The sequence below is a fragment of the Lutjanus erythropterus genome, chromosome 3 (assembly GCF_056507025.1).
Source record: "Lutjanus erythropterus isolate fLutEry1 chromosome 3, fLutEry1.hap2, whole genome shotgun sequence".
NCBI classification, from domain to species: Eukaryota; Metazoa; Chordata; class Actinopteri; order Lutjaniformes; family Lutjanidae; genus Lutjanus; species Lutjanus erythropterus.
The window spans coordinates 41,062,495-41,086,337 of NC_139319.1; the positions used below are offsets into that span (position 1 = coordinate 41,062,495).

The following is a 23,843-nucleotide window of genomic DNA, read 5'->3' on the forward strand; positions in this document are numbered from 1 at the left end:
TCTACTTTCTCTTCCTCTTTCTGTCATTCTCTCTCTTTCTCTCTAACATACACGGCTTTATCACTCCTTGTCAGTTCACAGAATTGTTTAACAGAAATTAACAAACATTTAAAAAAATTATGATAACATGATTAACTATTCTGCACAAACATGTCAGCACTAGAAAGCGCGTTGTGTATTCTGTTCTGATCTACGAACAAACAGCACATAAGAAAACACTGGTGAATGCCAGAATCTTCAAGTGGGTTTTCTAGAGCTTTGGTTCTAGGTAGCCCTGTTGTAATGGAAACAAACACTGCAATGCTGGGCTGACAGACTGAGCCAAGCCAGGACAGCTCTCTGTATGAAAGCAAATGTCTGTTTGGTATAGACCTTGTTTAATATCACATCATCACGATTTTAAGTGTTTAAAAAAACAAACAAAGAAACAAACAAAAAATTAAGCATAGTGCAATCGTGCAGCGATAATGCAAAGTGTGAAGGGGTCCTCTCAGGTTACATAATGTCAATGTCGTGCTCAACATTTTCGATAGATTAATGATGGTATGTTACGGTTCCTCTTCCCTTTACTAAAAGTGATAAACTGACCTCTACTTCCCTGATCAGGTGGGCTATATGTAATATAAATCCTCATCCAAGCAGAACAGAGCACATCTGAGTTAAGGTGAAGTGAGACAACAGTATGTCTGACCTCAACAAAAAAGTTTCATTACAGACGGAAGATGACGACAAAAACATCGATATCGTAATGATTTATGAGAACTGCTCTGCAGAGAGGAGGACTGCACCGAAATCACAGGACAACACTACTGACTACCAACAGCAAAGTATCTGTCTGTGTGTCTGTCTGTCTCAAGTGTCCTACATACATGTGATAGTGTGTTTAATGTCACTGATCATTTGTTTGTTGTTGGAAACATTACAGTTTATATTCAGTCATTTTGTTTTTCAGTTATGAGTTAGTATAAAAACTGGACGTTGACATCATATCGTATTTGTTTCAGGACATTTGTTCCATCACAGGCTGCTTGATATCAAATGAAAGTTGTGTGAACATAAAAAGTACTAATTATTTCAAAATAAACTCTCATCAGATGTGTTTATTTGTGTCCACAGCCACTTCAGTCAGTCAGAGTCCAGTAAAGAGGAAACTGATCGTAGCTGCTGCAGTGTCTGTGGGGCCGCTGTGTCTCGTCCTCCTGGTTGCCGTCCGGGTGGTTCTCTGTAAGTTCTCCAAATTCATCAAGCCAATGGTTATGATACATGACACATAAATATGATATAAGTGGTCAGTGAACCTTCCATGTGTTGAACCCTTGCAATGGCAGTGATTCAAGACAAAGACAACTGTAATCGACTGTGGGAGGACAACGGCCAACTGACCAGCGAGAGAGACCAACTACAGTCAAGTTACAGTGAAATGAAAAGCATCAACCAGAACCTGACCAGAACCATAAGCCAGCTGGAGAACGATAAAAACCTTCTGAAGGCCGTCAACAACAACCTCACCATCGAGAGAGATGAATTACAAAAACAGATCGGTGAGTGAAAATATCAATGATGAGTTGAATTGAAGGTGTAGTTTGACATGTTGGAAATTACACTTGTTGAAACTTGGCTGGCTGGGAGAGAGAAAACAGAGAATCTCACAAGCAACAACAGAAATTTACATGTTTTTAAATTACAATTCTGAATTCACGTCAACTTAAACAAACCTTTGTGTTATAAACATTTTGTGACCTTGTCTGAACCTGAGCATTCATAATGCCTCTACAGGACAATTCACCCCAACATTAAAAATACTTTTTTATCTGGCCTTTGGTGCTCTTTATCCATGTATACTGTTTTGCTGTGAGTTGCCTAATTTGGAGATATCAACAGTAGAGATGCTTTCTCTAAACTAGTTCCTACAAACTGCTCACAACAAAGTTTGTGAATTTTTCTGAGTAACCATTTCCTGATTTTCTGAAAGAGACACTGTTTTTGAATAGAGATGGATTGAGAATAATGCACAGATGGTTCATCCAATCACCAGCCAAGTATTTGTTTTTTTAAGTGCCTGCCCATTTCCAAACAGTTTCCAGATGACTTCTCAGAGAGGGGTTGAACACAGCATTATGATTAAAGGCATATCATTAATTTATTCATGTATATATTTTCTATTTAAATATCTATTAAGTATACATATAGAAGCTTCTCCTTGATGCTCTGTATTGTGTTTGTCTTTGATTGTTATATGAAAAATTGTGACTGAAGACATGTCATTTATTTTATCATTTTATAAATAGAGACACATTACTGTCCGGACTATTGGATAACGTTTGGCAAGAGCTGTTATTTAATTTCTAACAAAACCAACAATCAGAAACTGTCAAAGAAAACCTGGACTGACAGCAAAAAGTTCTGTGAGGATCAGGGTGCACACCTGGTGATCATATCTAACAAGGAGGAACAGGTGAGTGGATGAGGAAGTGTTTCTTTTGTTGTTGACTGTAATTTTATTTGAAAATTAGATTCCTGAAAATCACGATAAAGGGAAGAGAAGTCCACATTATGAGGAACAGGAAAATGAGGCGTGTAACCTTCTGCATATTATGACAGTCAGGATATAATATATAAGGACTTTAATATATGTATTAAATGTTTTCATTTTTGTAGGCAGACCAGCACATGCCAGTGTACACAGCAGCTATCACAGAGGGGGGCTCGTTGAAATGAGTGTTGACTGTTTGTGACAGTATTAAAAAGAGAACAGCAGCTTTCAGTGTCACATGACAAGAGCCTTAGACAGATGCAGCCAAAGATAAATCATGTGATCCTCCTGAAGAGGAGTCAGGGCAGGAAACCTAAACATCGTCATGTAGTTTTTTTTGTTTTGTACTTCTGTTTTCACTTTAAGGCCTTTTAGAGATGTATTAGAACTACATAGCCCAACACAATATCATATAACATTATATACAACAACCATTATAAAATAATGTACAAAATGTACATAGTTACAGGATACACATATTATTTACAAAACAGTTGTCTGATCAGTTAATAACAGTTCATAGAATTAAAATTAATGACTTACATTCTTGATTCTGCTTCAACTACCATTTCATTAATTAATTAATTCATTCATTCATTCATTCATTCATTCTGTGTGATGGAAGGTTTTTCCGCATATAGGGTGAGAAAGTAGTGATGAAGCCACTCTGCTACTTCCTCCTTTACTGATTTAAGTTTGTTTGCCACTTCCTCTGTGCTTTTTCCGTGAGTATAAATAATGGTGTCATCAGCATACATTTATATATTTACTCCATGACAGACAGAGGAGGCTTGTTATTGACGCCTCAGAATGTCACAGATCAGTGGCAGTTACAAGCTGTTAGCAGGCTGCAACAGTTTTCATTAATACTGAAAAAAACTGTCATGACCACCATTTCTATGCTGAGGGAGGTTGTCAGAATTTCATATGACTTGACTTGTTACTTAAGAATGACTTGACTTGCTTGACTCATAACAGGGACTTGAGACTTGCTTGAAATTTGAAGGTTAATTCAAGGCTAATTCACTTCCAGCGAGTGTTTTAATGTTAAACTGTAAAATGCAGAGGAGGCAGAATTGTAGTGAGTGAAAGATCTTGTGATGTGTGTCCCCCGTCTCTGATCAGTCATGTGATGTGCAAAGCACGACAATGTTAAGATTCCTGACTACAAGACAGAAAGTTGTGTAGTGTAAACAGTACAGTCATCTAAAGACTTTGAAAGTCATGTAGTGTGACTAAGTCATGACAGTGGGACAGTGAGTCAGCATGAAGAACCCCAGGACCCTGAAACTGAAGCAGCTAAATGGAATTCAGCCATCATTGATTTTGTTAGAAGGGAGATCTTTAGGTAATCTCTTTGGAATGAGAGAAAATAAAAATGAGAAGCAACTGACTATAACTGTGATCCATCTGATTGTCTCTTTGAAATCCAGAAGTTTATCAGCTCATTTAATCTGCGTGTCTGGATTGGTCTGACTGATGAAGAGACAGAGGGAGTCTGGAAATGGGTAGATGGGACAAACGCTACTGAAAAGTAAGACATTCTCCATTTTCTCATCTATTGACTGTCTACACTCTAAATGTGTGTCAGAACAGGGAGACATTGATGAAGTAACAATAAAGTCCAGGGTGGTCTTAATGTGTCTCTGGAGACAAAGTCTGCACAGACTTGAATTCAAAGATTAAAGAAGACAGATGATACAGAGATGAGCTCTGCTCAGCTTTATATAATGACAATAAAGAACTGTGTTTGTGTGAGTTCTGTCTACAGATTGTGTGATTGTGAACATCCATGATGTGACTCCCAAATCAAACACCTGACATTTCTCTTTCTTTATATTCACTTTTATTTATGTGGGACCTCATAATATCATGCACTGAAAGTACAATTCACAGATGTCAACTGTATTGATTTATAATATTTTTTGTCTAATCAGTTTTTGTTCATCTCTAGGTACTGGAGAGTCAATCAGCCGGATAATTATAAACCAGCTGAAAACTGTGTTGTGATTGGAACACACTCTACTTATTTAAAAAAGTGGAATGATTTCTACTGCAGTGAATCATCAGACTTTATCTGTGAGATTAATTTATGAATAGTCAGATGAAACAAATGATTATGATATGCTCTTTGAGTGATTCCACATCTGTTTTGCGCTCACATATGTGAAACATCCAGAGGTGTGGACTCAAGTCACATGACTTGGACTTAAGTCAGACTTTTAACCATAAATTTGATGACTGTAACTTGACCTGAAAAAATCAAAAAAGACTTGCAACTCAACTTGGACTTGAACTCCAATGACTTCTCTTGGACTTGGAGCTTTGATTTGAAAATACTTGACACCTTCTGTCAAGCTCAAAGATTAAAAAGTCTGTTGTTTAAAAAGTCTGAATCCATGAATCAATTATTGTCCCCTAATTTCTTGAATCAACTACCAGGGTCCCAAATGATCACCTGCCAAACACCAAAGGGGGGAAATTTTCTGTTTCGTGAGTAAATCTATAAAAGAAAACCCCTCACATTCTCTCTCCCAGTAGATCTGTGAGATTCACTTTGTTTTGAATCAGTCAGACAGCATCCAGTTGTCATGGTTTTGGATTTTGGGCACTTCCTGTTTTATTTTGTAGTCTTGGTTCTCCCTCATGTGTTTTGGTTTTACTTCCTGTCTTTGTCTGTTTTCCCGCCCTGTGTGATCACTAATTATTTTCACCTGTCTTTGAATGCCCTCACCTGTGTCTCGTTTTCCTCCCCCTCCCTAGTGTATTTAATCATGTGTCTTGTCCTCCTTAGTTGTTGGTTCATACTCATTTTTTTTTTTTTGTCTGATTCTGGTTGCACATGTTTCTTCTCTTGGATGGATTTGTTTGGGGTTTTCTTCCCTGGATTTTTATTATTGCATCTCCTTGGGGGTATACTACGAAGCAAGCTCAACACAGCCAGGCTTTCTCTGCATGACAAAGCCTAAAACCGCAATCAGAGATAACGGGTATCATGATGGTGGTTATCAACTCACTTTGTTAATCCAGGCTTTCGTCTTCAGACTCTGTGCGCGTTCATATAAAAGGGGCGTTTGTTGCATCATTTGACTCTTCTTCCACATGAAATGAAGCGATCGAGCCACTTACTTAAGTCAAAATCATGAATTTGTTATAATTATGAGCTGTGGAAAACATACAAATACATTACGGCAAAAGGCAACATTGTTGCTGTAAATAAAGCAGGAGAAGAAGAATGATGTCAGAAAATGACTGATCGACTAAATGTGGTCTTAATGCTGCCGTTTATTCTAACATGAAAACTGCACATTAAACAATAAAACTCCATACAGCAGATTTAAACATGATGAAGTCTGTCTGACACTGTCCTATGATGACAGAGACGTGGACATCACTGAAGTTTTTGACCAAACCAACGTATAATGAGTCTAACTGATTTAAGATTGTCTGTGATAAATGATGATGAATTTTCTAATCAGTGATCTGAGCTGCAAAATCACCGAGACAAAACAGATAACAGTAAAAAGTATTCAAAGTGTCTGTAGTTGCTTCATTATTATTTTACTGTGTGGATTATATACCATGTCAATTTAAAGTGTTAATATGATCTGGAGCAAACAGGAAAAATGACTCTGTATCACCAAACGGAGGTTACCATCATGACAGCGCGATGCATACCGTTTGTGCCGCTGTTTCATTTTTACATTATATTGATTCGTTCGGTGATATTACGAGCATACAGCTCAGTAATGTTTCATTAACATCCTCCCTCAGTTTAAAAGCTATATCGCTCATAAACAATCTTGTTAGGACAATTATAAGTTAAAGAACGGCGCTTTTTACAGACGATTTAATCATAAACTCTGAACATAACCTGCTCCCGACCAGGCTATGAGTTTAGTATAAGTTACCATGGTGATCTAGCCAGGTTGAAAGAGAGCCACCTTCGTGACACTGAAAATCCTGGCTTTAGACTCAACATAGCTCGCTAACCCATTAATCTCGCTTTGTAGTACGTCCCTCTTGAGTTCTAGTTGCCTTGTAAGTTTTTTGTGTTTGTTTTCGTCTGCCTTGTTTGAGACTCGCTCCCTTAATTTGGTGTAAGCTTTTGTATCTTTTTGTTAATCATTACATTTCTTGGATCTGCTCTGCTCTCTGTTGTCTGCATTTGGGACCTCCTCTTAGTTGCCTTTTGAACTGTAACACCAATCATGTTGCAGGACAGAACCATAACAACTAACATTACACCAAACACAATTTGGTTCACCCACAAAAACACAACAAATTCCAACATCGTTTGATATTTGTTGTTGTACAAAGGACAGTAAGTCGAGGCTCACATTTGGGGCTGAGAGCATTATGACCTGTTTAAGATTCAAAATTCAAAGTTTAGGACTTGGGACTTGACTCGAGGCTTGTCTGTCTCGACTTTGGACTTGAGTGCAAAGATTTGAGACCTACATGGGACTTACACAGCAGTGACTCGGTCCCTCCTCTGGAAATATCTCACTGTACATTCTCCTCCTGTGAAAACACAGGAGTGCATCTCTGCTGTATTTTTATTGAATAAATCACCTGCTGAGCTCAAACACTTCACTAATGTTGTGTTCATTAAAGCTACAATCAACTTTCATATTGTGTTGATTCTGGAGGTAAAAGGATTTCCACAGTAAGAACCACAGAATGTAACATCAAAAATAAACATGTGGGGCCTCATAATAACATGAACTGGAAGTATAATTCACAGATGTCAACATTTCTAATATTTTAGTGATGGTTCAGTTTCTTGGCTGATGAGTTTTTGTTCGTCTCTTGGTACTGAGGACATAATCAGCCTCATAATTATCCTCCAAATGAAAACTGTGTTGTGATTTTAAGCCCGTCTCCTGACTGAAATAACTGGAATGATTTAATCTGCAGTGTTTTATCAAACTTTATCTGTAAGAAAATACTTTGTTAAAATCAAATTATTGTGATATGCTCTTGGACTGATTCTACATCTGTTTTTCTGTTTTGTTTTGCTCTCACTCATGTGAAATAACAGTAACATGCTGTACATTCTCCTCCTCTGAGAGCAGAGGAGTGCATCTCTGTACTCTGTTGATTTATGCAGAAATAAACTGCTGTGCTGATACTTAAAGGTGCAGTGTGTAATTTGTGTGTAGTGGCATCTAGTGGTCAGAATGCAGATTGCAGCCAAGTGAAACCCCCCCCCCCCTTCATTTCCAAGTGCACAGTGGCCATCAGGTGACAAAATGGCATCTTTAACACCTGCATCAACTAGTCTGTCAAGTGAGGAGGTTTGTTAAATAGATCATTTTGTAAATTATGTTTCATTATTAGTCTCCAAGTCTTAGCGTTTATGTAAGATTATTTGACTTATTTTCCAGATATTGTGGTTATGTTTTAGCGAGCTGTTTTGCATGGTGATATAAGATGACACTGGCAAAGTATTTTAGTCAGTTAGTATGATGGGAGATAGTGTTGGCTGGATTCATATTTATTCCCCGTTTACAGACTCAACGTCTGACTTACAGCTTGGAAGTTAGAGGAAGAGGAAGAGGAAGAGGAAGAGGGAGGGAGCAGAGAGGCTGTGGTCATGGAGCAGCCAGGGCCTGGTGAGTGAGAGGTGGTGGAGGAGCGACCGGAGAGAAGTTATGAAGGTATGTATTTAGAAAACTACTTTGTTATATTCCTACATGGTCTGTGTGTTATGAATAATCCTAATTCAACACAGTTATATTTACAGATCTGTGCTCTACATGTAGTGATGTTACTGTTGTGTGTAGTTTGATAAGTAATCTCAGAGTAACATGAGTCATCATTACCTGTGAAACATCAGGGACGTTACTGCTATAAATACTGTAGAGGAACAGCATTAAGCAGCACGTGTTATTGTTTTAGACATGTTGGAGAAACTCTGAACAGCCTGTACATCACAAACTGCAGTGATATGAGTATATTACCAACATAATATCAGACCTCTCATTAACATTATCTGTATTTCCTGTGTATTATTTCTTCAGAGACTTGTTGAAGAGACGACCCTGGAGGAGCACAGGCAGCTCACCACTCAGCTCCTGAGGAGGCAGACAGGACTGTTTGATGCCCTGATGATGCATCAGCTCAGACATGGTGCCCCACCTTTTACTGGAGTACCAGGGTATCATGGTGTACTTGTGGTAACTGTAGGAACATGTTGAGGGGGCCTGGGGTTGACAACAGGGAGTACTGTTACACAGCCTGTAGGCATTTTATTTTTTGGCAACATGTCTCTTTAGTGCAGGGAAACTGACTTTTCATCAGCAGCTGCTGCGTTTGAAGCATCAGGGACAAGTTCTCTGATCCCACTGGACATCACACAAGTTTCATACCCAGAATCTGAGTTTCCTTCCAGGCCTTCTGGAGTGTCAATACAGGACCACAAGTACTCAATAACCTGTGTATATATATCATCAGGGAATCAAACAAAAGTTTTATTTGTTGTATATTTTACAGTTTATGCACTTGACATTACAATACATTACAATAACTGGAATTCTCCTTACATTTCAGCTTGATATGGTTCCTATAATGGTTCATAATCACTCCACAAGTCTCCATCTTATCTTTACCTCCAGACAACCAGAGCTTCCTCACATAAAAAATGCAAAGTAGGGATGCTCAATTAATCATAATCACAATAATATCATGGTATGGCCAGGTGCAATATCCAAAATGCAGAATCAAATTGCAAGTTTCTGAAAAAGGAAAAATCTTCAGATGACAGAAAACAAGTTTGTTTGGTTCAGACCTCAATTAATATCACATCCTTGCAATTCATTTTTTTTCAGTTGACGTGAAAATTGTTATTCAAAACTGATCATTTCCTCTAATCATATCACATATCACAATCTGTCAAAATAATCAATCTCTGACTTTTTTGATTAAGTTGTGCAGCTGTAAAGGAGTCCTCTCAGGTTACCTAATGTCAATGCACAAGTCATGTTCAAGATTTTCTACCACAGTTAATAGCTGATAAAAAAACAAAAAAAACAAAAAACAGAATAATGATGGGATGTTATGGTTCCTCTTCCCTTTACTAAAAGTCATAAATAGACCTCTTCTTCCCTGTTTGTGTGGGATCTCTGGTGATATAGACAGAGCACATCTGAGTTAAGGTGAAGTGAGACAACAGTATGTCTGACCTCAACAAAAAAGTTTCATTTCAGACAGGTGAGAAGGAGAGCAGAAAGGAAGCTGACGATGAAAACATCGATATCGTGATGATTTATGAGAACTGCTCTGCAGAGAGGAGGACTGCACCGAAATCACAGGACAACACCACTGACTACCAACAGCAAAGTATCTGTCTGTGTGTCTGTCTGTCTCAAGTGTCCTACATACATGTGATAGTGTGTTTAATGTCACTGATCATTTGTTTGTTGTTGGAAACATTACAGTTTATATTCAGTCATTTTGTTTTTCAGTTATGAGTTACTATAAAAACTGGACGTTGACATCATATCGTATTTGTTTCAGGACATTTGTTCCATCACAGGCTGCTTGATATCAAATGAAAGTTGTGTGAACATAAAAAGTACTAATTATTTCAAAATAAACTCTCATCAGATGTGTTTATTTGTGTCCACAGCCACTTCAGTCAGTCAGAGTCCAGTAAAGAGGAAACTGATCGTAGCTGCTGCAGTGTCTGTGGGGCCGCTGTGTCTCGTCCTCCTGGTTGCCGTCCGGGTGGTTCTCTGTAAGTTCTCCAAATTCATCAAGCCAATGGTTATGATACATGACACATAAATATGATATAAGTGGTCAGTGAACCTTCCATGTGTTGAACCCTTGCAATGGCAGTGATTCAAGACAAAGACAACTGTAATCGACTGTGGGAGGACAACGGCCAACTGACCAGTGAGAGAGACCAACTACAGTCAAGTTACAGTGAAATGAAAAGCATCAACCAGAACCTGACCAGAACCATAAGCCAGCTGGAGAACGATAAAAACCTTCTGAAGGCCGTCAACAACAACCTCACCATCGAGAGAGATGAATTACAAAAACAGATCGGTGAGTGAAAATATCAATGATGAGTTGAATTGAAGGTGTAGTTTGACATGTTGGAAATTACACTTGTTGAAACTTGGCTGGCTGGGAGAGAGAAAACAGAGAATCTGACAAGCAACAACAGAAATTTACATGTTTTTAAATTAAAATTCTGAATTCACGTCAACTTAAACAAACCTTTGTGTTATAAACATTTTGTGACCTTGTCTGAACCTGAGCATTCATAATGCCTCTACAGGACAATTCACCCCAACATTAAAAATACTTTTTTATCTGGCCTTTGGTGCTCTTTATCCATGTATACTGTTTTGCTGTGAGTTGCCTAATTTGGAGATATCAACAGTAGAGATGCTTTCTCTAAACTAGTTCCTACAAACTGCTCACAACAAGGTCAAAAGAATAATGATGTCTTATTATCTCAAAATAACAAGTTACTATTTCCAAAAAAAGAATTACTGTCTCAAAGGAATTACTTATTATCTCAAAATAATAAGTTAATATCCCAACATAATGAAGTAGTATCTCACAAGAATGAGTTAAATTTGAAAAAAAACAACAACAACTCAATCTTATTATTCAACTATTTTCACTATTTTAAAGCTTCTCATCAATAGAGATACTAACTAACTAATTATTTTGAGATAAGTCATTATCTTGATATTTGATGTCATTATTTAGACTGACCTCTGACTGACTTCCAGTGTCCCTTTACCCCTGTGTTAACAAATGAAGGGAAAAAAGACTCAAATAAAACCATCTGTAACCTTTAAGTTGAAGTCATTATTTCCTTGGACTTCAGATCATTGTTTTTATTTGATGGTCTTGCTGCCCTAAAATTTGGCTTTTCTGACTTCAAAAAACTTGACAACATGAAGATCCAGGTGTCTTTGCTCCATAACATATGCTGTTCAAGAGTCCACTGGACTTCAACAGCAGGGCTTCTACTATTAATACAACACACAGCAGAGCTCCAGCAGCCTCTCTGAGTCACTAGTGTTAGCTCGAGATAAAACACAGAAAAAAAGGTCACAAATGTGCTTCTAGAGACTGTCAAAGCTCCAGCAGACTCTCCATGTTTCCAGTGTTTCTTCACAGACACAGAGAGTCTGACAGCAGTCAACCATGATAGGTTAGCTCTGATTACTAGCAGAGCAGTGATCGCTCTCTCAGGCAGCTGTTGTAGCCACGCCCCCTACTGTCCTTGTCCTGTGTCGCCCCTGCACACACCCCTCCTCAACATTTTTCCCTCTTTTTAGCATTTCTCAAAATGGTGCAGTGAGGCTCAGACGTGGGGATGCAGTTCCACTTCACTGTTTAGACATGGAGAGCTTTTTAACTGATTGATAGAACAGATGGGTAACATACAGCACAGCATATAAAAACTGAGAGTGGTGTTTCTGCTTGATGATCTGAATTGTGTTTGTCTTTAATCGTGTCATAAAGTTTTGTTGCTGAAGGCATGTCATTTATTTTATCATTTTGTGTCATTAAATAGAGACGCATTACTGTCCGGACTATTGGATACCATTTAACAAGAGCTGTTATTTAATTTCTAACAAGAAACAACCAACAATACAATCAAAGAAAAACTGGAATGACAGCAAAAAGTTCTGTGAGGATCAGGATGCACACCTGGTGATCATATCTAATGAGAAGGAACAGGTGAGTGACTTTGTTTTTATTTCTTTCTCTGTAAACTTTTCTAAATTATAAATGCTACCAAAGTACAAAACATGCTTCCCTTCCCAAACTCATCATTTGAATATTAGGACTTCCTGTTATCTGTGTTTTATGATGCAGTTAAAGGACCAGTGTGTAGGATTTAGTGGCATCTACACCTCATCTCACCCTCCTACTCATACGGCAGCCACAAAACTAATGCAAATGCTAGAGCCAGTGAATATATATTCCACATTTCAAAATTCTGTTTATAAATCCCTGTAAATTTTACACACTGGATCTTTAAAGGATTTCATCTAAAATATAGACAACAACTAAACAAACCCGTTTGATAGTGTGTTTAGTATGAGGTAGAAGACAAATTTAAAAAGATGAAGAAATAAAGGTCAGTGTGTCAAAACAGGTTACAGAAATGTATTTTAAAAAGGAGGAAGATGAATCCACAATGACTTGTACAAAGCTGCAGAAATAATAACCTTGTTCAGACCCAGTATTAACATGTGTCCTAGCTGATCTGATCACAAGTGGACTCCTTTCTGTTTGGTCATTTATTCATTCCTTTATTTTCAGTTCAGCACCACACTAAACTCCTCTATCAGCCAACACAAGCCTCATATTTTACCTGCGCTGTCAGCAGCACAGCACAACAGCTTCATGCTGTGAGGACACACACTTTGACTTGTTTTAGCTGTGTGGAAATCTGATGTTTTCACATCACACATGACAAAGACACACATTAATGACAGAGTCAGACCCCACAGAGCGACCCTCCTGTCTGTTCCTCTCAAAAACACATTGGGTCTCACGCAAGAACATTTTCATATTCTTATCTTAAATTTCTCTGACTTTTTTGGGACAAAAGGTTTGTACGAACACTCCACATCAGATTCAACAAACACTCATAAGTTCAGAAAACCATGAAAATGATCCACCTGTGAGTATTTGACTGCATGTGCATGAGACTTGTAAATGAGCATAATTAACACCCCAATAATCAGCATCAGCAGTGAAATTAAAAGACCCGCTAAAGCAAAGAAAACAGGAAAAGTGAGTGCTGTTAATGTCGTGTTACCAGAGGGTCTGAGTGTCACTGAAATAAAGAGGAAACGTCTCAATATGAAAATGACTTAAGTGAAAAAAATAACTCGTCACAGCCACAGTAAGGGGCGATCAAAGACTGCAGTGAGAGAAAAGAGTTAAGGGGAAGTATTCATGAAAGAGACAGAGGACAGAATAAGTGAGAATGTTCAGCTGTTTTATTCCCCTCACTTTGTTCTGAAGTGCTGCATACGAGTGATTTAAGAGAACTTGTTCATTCACCCATTTTCTCATATTTTGAATTTTCTTTCAGATATGAACACATTTCCAAAAGGTCCAGATGTGTTGTAGAGTCATGTTGTGCAGTCAGTCTGCTGTTAGCCAAACTGAAGTTTTTCACTCTTTTCATTTCATTTTGAGACTGAAAAATAAATTACACTTCATAATTATGTCGACATTATCCTGTTTGACAGCATTTCAAATGATAATATAATTATAAATGTACATATATATGTTTCAGTGATCCATTATGACTTGCTGTCAGTTGTTTGTTCAGGAAAACATCCTCACTTACTCTGTTGTCTTTCTCCATGATGAAAACTTCCCCTTAACCTTACTGTGGCTGTGACGAGTTGGGTTTTCTTTTTCCTCTTAAGTCATTTTCATATTGAGACATTTCCTCTTTATTTCAGTGACACTCAAACCCACAGGTAACACGACATCAACAGCATTCACTTTTCCTGTTTCTTTACTTTAGCAGGTCTTATAATTTCACTGTTGACGCTGTTAAAATGACAGATTTTCCTTTATGGATCTCTGAAAGCAGGACGTCAAACTCCAAACTCGTAAAGTTCTTCTTTTTTCTCTTTGATGCCATTTTCATGAACAAACACTTCCTGTCATATGGGGCAGAAACCGTGGCTGTATATAATATTATCAGGGCGTTAATTACTCATTTACAAGTCTCATTCACATGTGCTCAAATACGCACAGGTGGATCATTTACACAGTTTTCTTACATTACAAATCTTTATAGAATTGTACAAAAAAGAGTAAGAGATATCTAAGACAAGAATTGTTTTTTACACAAAAAAAGAAATAACATTTAACATTTGCAGAACCTACAAGAAGGCCCAAATAATTAACTTTTCACCAAGTTGATAAAGTTTCAGGATGTCAGATGAGTAGGTGATGTTTCAATGTGGCCCAGGCTGCAGAGAGAATGTCCTCCAAACATGTTCAGAGTGATCAGATATCAAATGTGTCCTGAGCTCTAACCCTCCTATTTCATAACAATATGGCAGCCTGAATCTGAGGCAGCTAAATGGAATTCAGCCATCCTTAATTTTGTCAGAGGGGGCTGTTTAAGTGATCTCTTTGGAAAGACTTAATAAACAATGAGAAATAACTGACCATAATTGTGATTCACTTGATTGTCTCTTTAAAATCTAGAGATTTATCAGCTCATTTGATCTGCGTGTCTGGATTGGTCTGACTGATGAAGAGACAGAGGGAGTCTGGAAATGGGTAGATGGGACAAACGCTACTGAAACGTATGACATTCTCCATTTTCTCATCTATTGACTGTCTACACTCTAAATGTGTGTCAGAACAGGGAGACATTGATGAAGTAACAATAAAGTCCAGGGTGGTCTTAATGTGTCTCTGGAGACAAAGTCTGCACAGACTTGAATTCAAAGATTAAAGAAGACAGATGATACAGAGATGAGCTCTGCTCAGCTTTATATAATGACAATAAAGAACTGTGTTTGTGTGAGTTCTGTCTACAGATTGTGTGATTGTGAACATCCATGATGTGACTCCCAAATCAAACACCTGACATTTCTCTTTCTTTATATTCACTTTTATTTATGTGGGACCTCATAATATCATGCACTGAAAGTACAATTCACAGATGTCAACTGTATTGATTTATAATAATTTTTGTCTAATCAGTTTTTGTTCATCTCTAGGTACTGGAGAATTAATCAGCCGGATAATTATGAACAAGATGAAGACTGTGTTGAAATTTATCATGCCATTAAAAAATCTCCTCTGGAAACCTGGAATGATAACAAATGCTGGTCATCATTAAATTTTATCTGTGAGAAGATACTTCAGTAAAATCAAATAATTATGACATCCTCCTGATCCCACATCTGTTTTGTGCTCACACATGTGAAATATCCAGAGGTGTGGACTCAAGTCTCATGACGTGAATCATTCATTTGATGACTTTAACTCAACTTGACAAAATCAAAAATGATTTGAAACTTGAGCTTTGTGAGTTTAAAATACTTGACACCTTCTCCCAAGTCCAAAGATGAAGAAGTCTGTTGTTTAAAAAGTGTGAATGCATGAATCAATTCATCTCCTGAAATAATTAACGGAGTTTCAAATTAACGAAGGCTGGAAACTCAACTTGGGACTTGACTTGAGACTTGCCTGTCTCAACTTTGGACTTGAGTGCAAAGATTTGAGACCTACATGGGACTTACACAGCAGTGACTCGGTCCCTCCTCTGGAAATATCTCACTGTACATTCTCCTCCTGTGAAAACACAGGAGTGCATCTCTGCTGTATTTTTATTGAATAAATCACCTGCTGAGCTCAAACACTTCACTAATGTTGTGTTCATTAAAGCTACAATCAACTTTCATATTGTGTTGATTCTGGAGGTAAAAGGATTTCCACAGTAAGAACCACAGAATGTAACATCAAAAATAAACATGTGGGGCCTCATAATAACATGAACTGGAAGTATAATTCACAGATGTCAACAGTTCTAATATTTTAGTGATGGTTCAGTTTCTTGGCTGATGAGTTTTTGTTCGTCTCTTGGTACTGAGGACATAATCAGCCTCATAATTATCCTCCAAATGAAAACTGTGTTGTGATTTTAAGCCCCTTCTCCTGACTGAAATAACTGGAATGATTTAATCTGCAGTGTTTTATCAAACTTTATCTGTAAGAAAATACTTTGTTAAAATCAAATTATTGTGATATGCTCTTGGACTGATTCTACATCTGTTTTTCTGTTTTGTTTTGCTCTCACTCATGTGAAATAACAGTAACATGCTGTACATTCTCCTCCTCTGAGAGCAGAGGAGTGCATCTCTGTACTCTGTTGATTTATGCAGAAATAAACTGCTGTGCTGATACTTCACTAAGACTATATTCATTTTTTATTTGTTTTTGTCTTTATCATGTAATAATAACAACAAGCAAAATGCTAAATAAATATATTTCTCCCAGGATCTCTGATTAATTCTCAGTCCAGATAGATAGATAGATAGATAGATAGATAGATAGATAGATAGATAGATAGATAGATGAGTAAATAAGGTGAATCTACAGGCTTTTACTTAATGATGATGAAAACTTACATACTTTCTGCCCAGACTTCACTCTGATAAACAGAAGAATAAGAACTTGTTCCGCCCAAGTTGTACAAACCTGCGTATGTGGTTTATTTCAACACAAGCCTGATGTCAGAGAAGAAATAACATAATGACAAAACACTAACTTCTTCCTTAATAACCCTCATGCTAGTCCTCATGAAGGTCGGGTTCAGTTTTTTAGTCCACAAAAGACTTTTGAAGTTTCACAGGAAAACAGTGTTGCAGAACCTCCCAAATAATGGGAGTGAATGGTGACCAGTTTTCAAATGCCAAAAAACAACAGAACAAAAACATAAAATTCCTCCATAATGCTCATCTGGTATAATCCAAGTCTCCTCGACATGCTGTTCACTTGCACATGCACACTTTTGCACCACACACACCCAGTTCAAGCGGTGTGCATGTGAACATGGCTCCAAGCTGAGGATCAACAGTGAAGACAGACTATAAACATGGTGTAAATTAGGCTTGGATTACTCTAGACAAGCAGTATGGAGGCATTTTATGTTTTTGTTTTGTTTACCGTTTGAAAACTGGTCACCATTCACTAAAGTTGTTTGTGATATTCTGCATTGTGATTCTGTTTTCTGTGAAAATCCAGCAGTGTTTTGTGACCTGAAAAACTAAACCCAACCTTCAGCATCTCCGGTTGAACTGTCCCTTTAAGGTCTGCTTACATTTCACACAGCTTTGTATCCAGGTTCATATATATTCATGCCATGACGGAGAAGATGCAGACAACTGGCCCTTTTCCACACACAGAGCGGGCCTGGCTCGACTCAGTTTCCCATCAGCCCAGCAGCAGCAGGGGTTTGCACTTCCATTACAACAGGATTACCAGCTTCAAGGTGTCTTTAACTAAAGACGAGCTCGAGGAGACTTGAGCTAAACGGCTGTAAAGCAGTGGATAAACTATTCATATAAGACTCTGGAATAAACACAGATTCCTTAAATTCTTCACAATAAAAGTTGTTTTGTTATTTAAACACTTTTATTATGAAGCAACACTGACAGGAAATGTTTTCATTCGGGGGTTTTATCAGCAGTACCATGACTCCAACACAGTTGAAAGCGAGTATGGAACAGTAAAATAATGCAGATACCTGAAAGTACAAACAGCAAAACAGGAGAGAAACTAAACTTCAAAACATCAAGATTCTGTTAGAAACTACAAAAGTGCTGAGAGCTGAAAATAAAGAGACTGTAAGAAACATCTTTCTCTCAGCTCTCCTGCACACACAAGCTGAGTATCACAACACTCAGTTGTTGGAGGGGCAGAAAGAAGGCTCATCAGTTGGTCGTGGTCAGCAAGACGTCACCGCAGCCCACTTGGAGGCAGGTCAGGCTCACTTTGGCCCCATTCCAGAGTAGGTCCATCTCACAGAGGTGGGTAGAGTCGCCAAAAGTAAGAGTATTGTTACTTAAGAATTATATGACTCAAGTAAAAGGTAAGAGTAATAAAGTATTAAGTGATAAAACTACTCGAGTACTGAGTAACTGCTGAGTAACTTCTGATTTATTGTTTTAATAATCAGGGCATGAATGTAATCAAATAGACAAAAATATAATGTGCAAATTCAAATGTTGCCAAACAATACCCCTATAACCAAAACAATAATAAATGAAATCTTTACAAAATGACATAAATTAAGGCAAATTCATCCACAAAAAATGGTAAATCCTTTATTACCAAAACATTCTCTTCTGTCAGACGTTTTTGAAACCAGTGCCTTGTAAACAGCACTTGACCACTGTGTTTGAACTCTTCAAAAATTATTTGGAGTGAGGTTTAAAAGTCAGTGAGCGAGAGTCTAGGTGTTTGTTATGCTGAATGAAAGGAGTGGAGCAGATAATAATTTAGTCATTTCAAAACATTTTATTCATTCATATCATTCTTACAACATTCATACTATGCTGAGGTTCACGGTGCTCAACTTTTTGATGATTATACTCTTTGTGTTCATTCTTCCTATATCCTACAGCACATTTCCCTTGTCATTACTGTACACTGAGGTTGCAAGGTTTCTATCATAGTCTTAAAGGATGGTATCTCAACCAAAGAAAATGGTTGGCTGGCTTCACATACAAAATTTAACACAAGCTTATTAAGTGTTGCCTGTGTTATCCGCCATGGAGGGACAGCGAGGGAATCTAAGATACATCAAAACAGCCAGTCATGGAGAACCTGTAAATGTGCTTTGTTTAATACACGGTCACTATCAGGCCAAACTTTCATTTCAACAGAAACCTGGCTTCGGCCTGGTGAATATAGCCAGTTGATTGAGGTGTGCCCCCCAAATTTTAAATCATTTAGTTCTCCTAGGATGAGTGGTCGTGGTGGAGGTCTGGCTGCAATCTTGAGAACAGTAATAATAATAATAATAATAATGCATTTTATTTATAGGCGCCTTTCTTGACACTCAAGGTCACCTTACATCATCAACATAAAAGCAAAAACAATATTAAAAAGACAATAAAATACAAAATACAGTTTAAAATTAGACAATGCAAATGTGATCAGAGGGAGTAAGCCAGTTTAAACAGATGGGTTTTGAGTTTGGATTTGAAATGTGGTAGTGAGTCTGTGTTACGGAGGTCAGGTGGGAGTGAGTTCCAGAGCTGGGGAGCAGAGCGGCTGAATGCTCTGCTCCCCATGGTAACAAGACGGGCGGGGGGGACGATGAGATGGATGGAAGAAGAGGATCTGAGGGTGCGGGCAGGTGTAGCAATGTGGAGGAGGTCAGAGAGATATGTAGGGGCAAGGTTGTGGACAGCTTTGAAGGTAAGGAGGAGTATTTTATAGTTGATGCGATGTGTGATGGGGAGCCAATGTAGCTGTTGTAGAATAGGTGTGATGTGATGGATTAAAGGGGTGCGTGTAATGATACGGGCGGCTGAGTTTTGGACCAGTTGTAGTTTATGGAGGGTTTTATGCGGAAGGCCAAAGAGAAGAGAGTTGCAATAATCTAAACGGGAGGTGACCAAACTGTGAACAAGAACAGCAGTTGAGTGAGGGGTAAGAGAAGGACGAAGCCGGTTGATGTTACGAAGATGGAAGTAGGCAGACCGAGTGATGTTATTGACATGGGAGGCGAAGGAGAGGGTGCTGTCGAGGATGACACCCAGACTCTTAACCTGAGGGGAGGGAGAGATGGAGGAGTTATCAATGGAAATAGAAAGATTATGGAGTTTGTTTAATGTAGATTTTGTGCCTGTTAAGAGAAATTCTGTTTCATTGCAATTTAATTTGAGGAAGTTTGAGGTGAACCAGGATTGTATTTCAAGAAGGCAATTGGTGAGGGACGAGGGTGGGAATGTGGAGTTAGGTTTGGCTGAAAGGTAGAGCTGGGTGTCATCCGCGTAGCAATGAAAGTGAATATGATGTTTGCGGAAAATGTGACCAAGGGGGAGAAGGTAAATAATGAACAGCAGGGGCCCCAGGACGGAGCCCTGGGGGACACCTGAGGTGACGGGGACTGAATGGGAGGTGAATGATTTTAACTGGATGAACTGAGTGCGGCCTGAAAGATATGAATGAAACCAGTTAAGAGGTGTGTTTGTGATGCCAAGAGAGGAAAGTCTGTTCAGGAGGATGGTGTGTGAAACTGTGTCGAAGGCTGCGGCCAGATCAAGCAGAAGGAGAATGGATAGTGAACCGGAGTCAGCAGCAAGGAGGAGGTCATTAGTGACTTTAAGGAGTGCTGTTTCAGTGCTATGGAAGGGACGGAAACCAGATTGGAATTGTTCATATAAATTATTGCAGGAAAGATGGGTGTGGAGTTGAGCAGCAACTGTTTTTTCAAGAATTTTGGAAATCAATGGAAGATTTGAGATTGGGCGGAAGTTATTGAGGTTATTGGGATCTGAACCAAGTTTCTTGAGTATTGGGGTTACAGCAGCTGATTTGAGGGCAGAAGGAACAACACCAGTGGTAAGGGAAGAGTGTATGATGTCAGTGATGAGAGGGGACAGAGAGGGGAGGGTGGCTTTTACAAGGACAGTGGGAAGAGGGTCTAATTGACAGGTTGACGATTTGGATTTCTTAATGAATTTGGAGACTTCATTAACTGAAGGTAGGGTAAATTTATGTCTAGCCCTATTTCTGTGGGTGATTTATCCAGTTTTGAGGTTCTGTTTAAAATAAACTGTGCCTCTCCACAGGAGTTCCACAGTTCTGCCTTCTTGTATATCGCCCACCCAAAACAAATCCTTTGTTTTTAACAGAATTCTCAGAAGTCCTAGCATCAATTGTTGTCAGTTACGACAAATTAATTATTGTTGGTGATTTTAACTTCCATATTGATGATAAAGCATTTCTAAATATCACAGAATCTTACAATCTGGTTCAACATGTTAAAGGCCCAACTCATAACCAAGGCCACACATTGGACTTAGTGTTTACCATGGGGTCGATTGTAAATAATTTTTCCATCATAGACCTTTCTGTATCTGATCATATGTGCGTCTTGTTTGACACTGTGGTCCAGACTGTGGAGACAAATCCCAAAAGGAAGGTGCGTTTTCATGTTATTAATGAGCACACAGCAGAAGCTTTCATTACCCTTTTTAACAAGACAGCACACTCTCTGACATGTCACTCAGATACAGATTACCTTACAAATACTTTTCAGAAATTATGCCTATCCACCTTGGACATGGTGGCACCCCTAAAATCTCAACTGAAATCAACAATAAAAGCAACCCCTTGGATAAATGAAGACATCCGGTCCCTCAAAAGAACATGCAGAAAAGCGGAAAGACAGTGGAAATCAAGTAAATTACAAGTGCATTATCAAATATTAAAAGATCTATTGCAACATTATAATAACAAGGTGAAGGAGACTCAAGGTCATTACTTTACACAGCTAATTTCTGTTAATCAGCATAATCCTCGTACTCTATTTAGCACGATTAATAACCTTGTCAACCCCCAGCAACCAGCTGCAACTGCCTCATCTGCTGCATAGTGTGAAAAGTTCCTCACCTTTTCCATAGAAAAAATAAAATCTATTAGAGCTCAGTTAACCCCCCCTGAATCATTTGTAGATATTCCTGGCCCTCACTTAGATCTAATGAACTGCTTTGAACCCATATCATTACAGGACCTTCTCAACACTGTGTCACATATGAGCATGTCATCCTGCCCACTTGACCCTCTTCCCACCAAACTTTTGAAAAAATCTATGGACACTTTAGCACAACATTATAAATAGCTCCCTTTCCTCTGGATGTGTGCCAGACCTCTTCAAGACGGCTTGCGTTCAGCCACTTCTTAATGGGCCCACGTTGGATCCAACAGACCTAAGAAACTTTAGGCCAATTTCTAAATGACCTTTTATCTCAAATATATTGTAAAAAGTGATCTTAACACAACTTTTAGAGGGACCAAGGAACAACAATGTTTTTTAAAAATTCCAGAGTGGCTTTCGAAAGTTACACAGCACAGAAACAGCTCTTCTTCGCGTGACAAATGACTTGTTACTGGCTGCAGACTCAGGTCACTGCTCTGTTCTAGTGCTGCTGGACTTAAGTGCAGCCTTTGACACTATAGAGCACAGAATTCTTATTGACAGACTGAGTACATGGGCAGGAATCTCTGGTGTTGCATTGAACTGGTTCTCCTCGCATCTGGAAAACAGGAAGTTCTTTGTCTCCATTCTGGATTTTAAGTCAGCAACAGCGGACATCACTTATGAACTACCCCAGGGATCAATTCTAGGACCAGTTTTATTCTCCCTCTATATGCTACCCCTTGGACATATCATTCGGCAACACAACGTCTCCTTCCACTGTTATGCCGATGATACACAGTTATACCTTTCACTTAAACCTCAAGAACTACACAGTCTCAGCATACTCCATTCCTGTTTATCCAGTGTCAAGGACTGGATGGCAATGAATTTTCTACAGTTCAACAGCAATAAAACAGAGGTTTTGAACATCACAAATTACAGATACAGTCCTCTCTAGGTCCAATCTCCACCAATGTAAAATCTGTAGCAAAGAACCTTGGAGTAACCTTTGACAGTGAACTGTCCTTTCAACAGCACACCAGGAAGATCACACAGTCTTGTTTTTACCAGCTAAGAAACATCTCCAAGATTAGACACATGCTCAGTTTTAATGACACAGAAAAAGTCATACATGCTTTTATATTGTCATGCCTGGACTACTGTAACTCTCTTTTTACCTGTTTAAACTCACACTTGGTCTCACAACTACAACTCATCCAGAATTCAGCAGCCAGATTACTGACTAAATCTAGAAAGTCCTGCCTATCATCATCGTTTTAGCATCCCTGCACTGGTTACCAGTTCAGGAGGAACAGTTAAGGAGCTTTTAACCCTGTACAGTCCAGCCAGGCCCTTGAGATCAGCCGATCAAAATCTCTCGGCTGTTCCTCAGACTAGACTTAAAACTAAGGGTGACCGTGCATTTTTAGTTGTGGCCCCTCGGCTCTGGAACAGCCTTCCCCTTAATGTGAGATCAGCAGACTCCACTGAAGCTTTCAAGCGACTTCTTAAATCTCACTTCTATAGAACGGCCTACTATTATTAATGTTTTACTGTTTTATTGTCTTTAAGAAAATGTTTGTATCTCTCTGCTCTAAATGCACTTTTAAATGTTTCAACATGATCTTCTGACTCTATTTAAATGGTCTGACTTTTTTCCCTTTTTATTCTGTAAATCTTTTAATATGGAAAGCACTTTGCACGTAAGCTTGAAAAGTGCTATATAAATAAAAAACAATATTAAAAGTCTGATAAAAGAAACAGGCCGTGTATTGAATAACCAGTGAATAAAATTCCAAGTAAAGAGCGGAATGTAGCCCAATGTAACGGAGTAAAAGTAGTGTCTCTTCTTCATAAATATACTCAAGTAAAAGTATAAAGTAGGTTGCATTAAAACTACTCTTACAAGTAGATTTATCCAAAAAGTTACTTAAGTAAATGTAATGCGTTACTACCCACCTCTGCCATTTTTGTTTTCTTCCCTTTTCAAATGTTCAGCGGACATTCTTTACTTCACTCGTCTTTAGACATAGTATGGTGACATAAATGCTGAAATACTGAATGACTAGCACAAACAGAACAGAGCACGTCTGAGGTGAAGTTAGAAAACATGTCTGAGGATAT

The 23,843-nt window shown here is 38.4% G+C and overlaps 2 protein-coding genes and 1 long non-coding RNA gene across 4 annotated transcripts in view; 2 read left to right on the forward strand and 1 right to left on the reverse strand.

The window, feature by feature from the left end:
• Positions 1 to 23,843, reverse strand: part of LOC146330677 (uncharacterized) — a 215,788-nt gene that overhangs the window by 165,013 nt on the left and 26,932 nt on the right. The window lies entirely within an intron of this gene.
• LOC146330692 (uncharacterized) lies at positions 724 to 15,704 on the forward strand. Of its 2 annotated transcripts, XM_084716209.1 has the most exons (6): positions 724 to 827; positions 1,117 to 1,224; positions 1,329 to 1,541; positions 2,289 to 2,455; positions 14,759 to 14,859; positions 15,280 to 15,704. In XM_084716209.1, exons 1-6 carry the CDS (start codon positions 749 to 751, stop codon positions 15,428 to 15,430), a joined length of 819 nt encoding a protein of 272 aa, XP_084572335.1. In that variant the 5' UTR covers positions 724 to 748; the 3' UTR covers positions 15,431 to 15,704. The 2 variants fall into 2 exon arrangements, with proteins under 2 accessions (XP_084572335.1, XP_084572336.1); XM_084716210.1 differs by lacking the exons at positions 14,759 to 14,859; positions 15,280 to 15,704 and adding an exon at positions 3,967 to 4,473.
• Positions 9,379 to 12,931, forward strand: LOC146330693 (uncharacterized). The gene is made up of 5 exons (XM_084714408.1): positions 9,379 to 9,877; positions 10,167 to 10,274; positions 10,379 to 10,591; positions 12,084 to 12,250; positions 12,839 to 12,931. The coding sequence occupies exons 1-5, from the start codon at positions 9,712 to 9,714 to the stop codon at positions 12,929 to 12,931; spliced, it is 747 nt and encodes a 248-aa protein (XP_084570534.1). The 5' UTR covers positions 9,379 to 9,711.

Coding starts and splice junctions, on each gene's coding strand:
- LOC146330692 (XM_084716209.1), top strand. CDS start 749: ATGATTTATGAGAACTGCTCTGCAGAGAGGAGGACTGCACCGAAATCA. Junction 828..1,116: donor TACTGACTACCAACAGCAAA/GTATCTGTCTGT, acceptor TTGTGTCCACAG/CCACTTCAGTCAGTCAGAGT. Junction 1,225..1,328: donor TGCCGTCCGGGTGGTTCTCT/GTAAGTTCTCCA, acceptor TTGCAATGGCAG/TGATTCAAGACAAAGACAAC.
- LOC146330693 (XM_084714408.1), top strand. CDS start 9,712: ATGTCTGACCTCAACAAAAAAGTTTCATTTCAGACAGGTGAGAAGGAG. Junction 10,592..12,083: donor TGAATTACAAAAACAGATCG/GTGAGTGAAAAT, acceptor GTCATTAAATAG/AGACGCATTACTGTCCGGAC. Junction 12,251..12,838: donor TATCTAATGAGAAGGAACAG/GTGAGTGACTTT, acceptor CTTTATTTTCAG/TTCAGCACCACACTAAACTC.